The following is a 5,304-nucleotide window of genomic DNA, read 5'->3' on the forward strand; positions in this document are numbered from 1 at the left end:
AAATATTCCAGCTGTTAAAACGGGAAATTTTTTTTAGAGGGTGTCATAGTAGATAAAGCCATTTTTGTCATTGTAAATAAATTAGAAAGAAAAGGATAACAAAAACACAAATGAATAAGAGAGAAGCCGACAAGGTGTTTCAAAAGTCTCTTTGTACACGTGGGACAGAGATGCTGTTAAGTTTTATCCCTTCCCCCACAAGTGACACGTAGCAGATCAAGGCCATTAGAAATATTACACGTTGGATTTTCCTATTGGCTGCAGCCGCAGAACCGGTGCGCTGACGTGGGAGGTCGTTGTCAGTAAAGCTTTCTTTCTCTCTCTCGTTCCCAACCTATAAAAAAAAAAAAAGAAAAAAGAAAGCGGGTACTAGGGCAGTAGTGATGGCCTAATCACTTGGTGACAAGCCTTGATTAAAGTGCTCTCATGATTTTGCCACTTCTTTTTCTTCTAATTACTCTTCTGCCACTCTTGTCGTCTAAAAACTTTTGCTGTTGCCCCTCTCTCACCTTCTCACTACTGCCCTTAATTCTTCTATTTTTTACTTCAAATGCCCATAATTGGACACACTTATGCGGTTTCACTTGTGGAGAATTTTACAGTAGAGTAAAAAAAAAAAAAAAAACGTTTTTTTTTAATGTTAAAGAGAATGCCCTCTTAATAACATACAGTTTTGAAAAATCAGTTTTATTAGATATTGTTAAATTTAAATTTTAGATCTTGATATGAGGGACGGTTCGTAATTTATAATAGTGGAAATGCTAATTCTTTTTTCTATAAAAAAAATCCCTATGATAGAATATAATTGTGACTCAAAAAAAAAAAAAAATTGTTTTCATTCTTTTACTCTATGTTGTTATCTCCTATGAGGTAAACTAATTAAAAAACCTAGTAAAGATGCCTTCCCCTACTACACCTATTATAAAAAGGACGATGAAGCTGGTTACAACTACATTTGACACACATAAAAGTTGATTATTTTATCATTGGTGGGGTTTTGGTTTTCTAACTTTGCCTTTTGAATCTATTCAGAATTGAAATGAGTTGTCGTTAATGTTAAATTTTTCTCATTTGTTTTAATATGAATTGTTATACTAATGTATGAAATTCCATTCCAAGAAAAGAAATTTTCGTCCCGTTTGCAATAAAAAACAAAGCAAACTATTTAATTAGTTACTGATTAGCTTATTTGGTCGGAAAAAATTCCTCCACGAATAACACATTTCCGCATTAGACAATTGATATACTTTGTTTTTTTTAGCTTTAAAAAAAAGAAACAGTTAAATATGCGGCTGTTTAAATTTATACTTTACAGCGCGAGACACATAATTATTTATATTCACATATTAAACCGTTTTAAAAAATTAAATCTAATAACTAAAATAATAATTATGACTGGTAAGATAAAATACTATTTATACTACCATAAAAATTCCGAATGATTTATCAAACTTTTATTTAAAAAAAAAAAAAAAGTGGACAAAGAAACATGGAAAGACAATTAAGCCTCGTTTAATATATAGCCAAACCAATGGATTAGATTCCAAAACAGGGAAAAGCAAAGCATAATAACACCTCGAGAGGTTCCTATCATTACCTACCCTTTTTGACTAATTGCTCCTCTAAGGGCAATTTTGGAAAAGCATAAGCATCTAATCCCATTTGCAAGTTGTCATTTATTGAACATCCGTTTCCATGCAAGGGTACTTTTGTCAAAACTCAAAAAGTACAGCCATATGGACAAACACATTGAGAGAGAGAGAGAGGGAGGGAGAAAGAGTTTAACAACTTAGCGTGTAGAATTTGTCTACTTTGGCAGGGATAGAGATAATAGATAGATATAGATAGAGATGTGAACCCAAGGGAAAGTTGAAGAGAAGAACGCAAAAAAAAATAAAAATTAGAATTGAGATATAATTTTATTTAAAATTTTTTTATTATAATAAAAAAATTAAATATAACTGTTTATGAGAATTTTTTACTATAATAAAACTTAAATTCTAAACTCAAATCAGCAAAATGAACGAAACCTAAAAAGACAGCGATTTCGTCCGAGTGGGAAGTATACTACGCAAACATAACTTTACTGCATTGCTAAAGTTTTGTTCAATTATCTATTTAAATTTTTAATTTAAATTAATATTAATTTTGTATGAAAATTTTTAATTATAATAAAAAAATTAAATATAATTTTTAAATAATTTTTTAATTATAATAAAATTTAAATTAAAAATTTTAATCTGTAAAATAAAAAAAATTTATTAAGTGTTGTTTTGCTTTATTTATTATTTTATTTATTGTTTAATCATTAAATACTTTAATTTATAAATAAATATTTTAATAATTTATTTTATGTCTTTATTTTATATTTTTGTTATAGGATAGAGATAAATGGCCTGGGTAGCTAGCAGACATTTCTACCACCATATTCTTCGTATTATTATTATTATTATTATTTTTTATTTTTTTTATTCTTCTTGTTCTTGTTCTTTCCTATTAATGTCCATGAATCAACTCTTGTTAGCTTCTTTTACATCCTAAACTAAAAAAAACTGCTTCTTCATCTTCCACTACTGTTCTGATCCTTAATTTTGTTTCACTCCAACTCAAACTGTGCAAAGATCACAACAGTTGTTGTTTTTTTTTTTTTTTTTTTTTTTTTTTTTTTTTTGGGGAATCAAAACAAGAGTCAAACCTCAAAAACTCCCACATGGTTGAACAGCAACAACTTTCATGTTTGGATTTCAGGAATTTAAGAAACGTCTGTCTGTTTGGTAATTACTAGATTCCATTTCCTGTCAGATTCTTTGTTGGGAGGGTCGACTTTTTGATTTGATAAGTGAAAATTGTTTTTGGAATCTTTGTTTTGTGTCACTTTGTCCCATTCCTTGTTCTGGGCTTTGTTTGGTTGATTAGCTAACAGGATAAAAGATATCAAAAAATTCTGCTTGGAATTAGAAACCAGAATCTTCCTTGATTCCTCCTCCCTTGTGGGTAATGTTAGTTTCTTCCTTGTCTTCCTCCTAATCCTCTTGGTGTTTTTTTCTTATTGCATTCTCAACTTGGAAGTTGCTTTGTTGGATATTGGATAAGATAGCATCTTCACAATCCCTTTTGCAAATTTCACTTCCTCAATAGTTATTTTTTCCCCTTTTCTGGACCTTTGTAAGTTTTACCCTCATTCCCTTTCTTCCTCAGCTTCCAAGTTTGACACTTTTTTTTTTTTTTTTTTCAAAATTTTCCCTAAATCTCTTGTTCAAGCAGACATTTTCTGTAGATTTGATAGTGGGTTTCTCTCTCTCTCTCTCTCTCTCTCTCTCTCTCACTCTCTCTCTCTCTCTCTCTAGTTTCTCTCTCTAAAGAGGGCCAGTCAGACAGACCCACTTCCAATATTTTTGGCACTGTGGTGGTAGTGCTGTGGATGAGTTTGGTTCATGTGTTTGGTTTTGGTTTGAGGGTGGGGCATCTCCTTTGGATGCTATGTTGCTGGATTGTATATGTGATTTCCATGAATTGGTTCCTTAATAACGCTGGGATTGTGGACACCAAGTCTGGTTTAACACTTGGTGATGGTTTTTTGCCCAAGATGTGCCTAAGATGGTGGGAGAAGATCTTCAAGATGCACCACCACTATTACCACTGCATAGGCTCAAAAAGCCTCAGGAAAAGATGGTGGAAAAGGGTCTTGGGTTGTTGGATAATTGGTTGGACTTTTGCCTCTCTTTGGATCTTCTGGTACATGAGCTCCCAAGTTTCTGAGAAGAGGAAAGAAACTCTTGCAAGTATGTGTGATGAGAGAGCTAGAATGTTGCAGGACCAGTTTAATGTCAGCATGAACCATGTTCAGGCCATGGCCATCCTTATTTCAACTTTTCATCATGCCAAGAACCCTTCTGCTATTGATCAGGTAAATTTGGATCTTGAACCTTGATTCTTGTTAAAGTCATTTTGTTTAATAATTGTGGGTTTTCATACATAGAGCTCAAATTCACTTCCTAATTGGATCAATTGTGGTACTAAATTTGTATAGTTTTTAGGATATAGTTTAATTTGTTGAATTGTTTGTGTTCCAATTGTTGATTTTTGTGTCTTTTTAGATTATTCTAGTACTTGATCTCATCCTCATACTTTGTCATGGTCATTATATCAATAATGGTAGCTATCATACATGGAGCTCAAATTCACTTCCTGAGTCTAGCTATTATGCTTCAATTATGGCATTTTCGGATAGGATCCGATATGTGAAATTTGAAGAATATGAGTTTTTGTTCCAAATGTTATTTCTTTGTCTATTTAGCTTATTCCAGTGTACCGGATCTGAGCAATTGAGCATCTTTTTCTTATGTTATTTTAAGCGGTCATTGTTAGTTTACTCTTTTGTCAAAAAAGACAACCTAACTTTTAGAACCTGTAGAGAACTTTTGCAAGGTACACAGAGAGAACTGCTTTTGAGAGGCCTCTCACGAGTGGAGTGGCATATGCTGTGAGGGTGCTCCACTCTGAGAGGGAACAATTCGAGAAGCAGCAAGGCTGGACTATTAAGAGGATGGATACCCTTGAAAAGAACCCGGTTCATAAGGATAAGCATGCACAAGAAACACCGGAGCCGTCCCCGGTTCAGGAGGAATATGCTCCGGTCATCTTTGCTCAGGATACCGTTTCGCACGTGGTTTCTCTGGACATGCTCACTGGGAAGGTAGTTAGTTAGTTAGTTAGTTCGTTGTCAATTAAGTTAAAATGTATCCTCATTGAATTCAACAGTTGAATAACTTCACTTCTCGAGCTCATTTTTAACTAATTTGAAAGATTTTCCGTCAATGGTATCAAGGTTGTTCCACTACTGTGGGAAATAGAAAATTGACCTTTTTTATTTGTGTTTGTAGTGATAATGTTTCACTCATGGTCTAACAGGAAGATCGTGAAAATGTGTTGCGTGCAAGGGCATCGGGAAAAGGGGTTCTTACTGCTCCTTTTCCGTTGCTTAAAACAAAACGTTTGGGAGTTATATTGACCTTTGCCGTTTACAAGAGAGAACTCCTCTCGAATGCAACTCCCAATGAAAGAATTCAAGCTACTGATGGGTATGTTTTCTTAAAACACAAACACAAACACTTCAACAGAGTTTATTTGCTTTTCCTTACGTTCTAATACTCTCTCTCAAATGTGAAGACGAATTTTCGTTTTCATTCTTACCATTATTTTTTCCTTGAAAGAGAAAAGAACCACGAACTGGCACTTTATAGGTTCAGTTATCTACTTTGAAATCATACTTTGACCCGGGGGGGGGGGGGGGAAAAAAAAAAA

At 33.4% G+C, this 5,304-nt stretch overlaps 1 protein-coding gene across 1 annotated transcript in view; it reads left to right on the forward strand.

Moving 5' to 3' along the window:
* The first annotated feature begins 2,679 nt into the window (after window positions 1–2,679).
* The window catches only part of LOC21400439 (histidine kinase 3), a 7,039-nt gene continuing 4,414 nt past the window's right edge, over window positions 2,680–5,304 (forward strand). Inside the window, exons 1-3 of the mRNA XM_010092336.2 lie at window positions 2,680–3,907; window positions 4,415–4,696; window positions 4,912–5,081. Coding sequence (XP_010090638.2) covers window positions 3,422–3,907; window positions 4,415–4,696; window positions 4,912–5,081 — 938 coding nt within the window. The 5' untranslated portion in view covers window positions 2,680–3,421. The remainder of the gene's footprint in view (window positions 3,908–4,414; window positions 4,697–4,911; window positions 5,082–5,304) is intronic.

The sequence above is a fragment of the Morus notabilis genome, unplaced genomic scaffold, assembly GCF_000414095.1.
Source record: "Morus notabilis unplaced genomic scaffold, ASM41409v2 Scaffold689, whole genome shotgun sequence".
Classification (NCBI taxonomy): domain Eukaryota; kingdom Viridiplantae; phylum Streptophyta; class Magnoliopsida; order Rosales; family Moraceae; genus Morus; species Morus notabilis.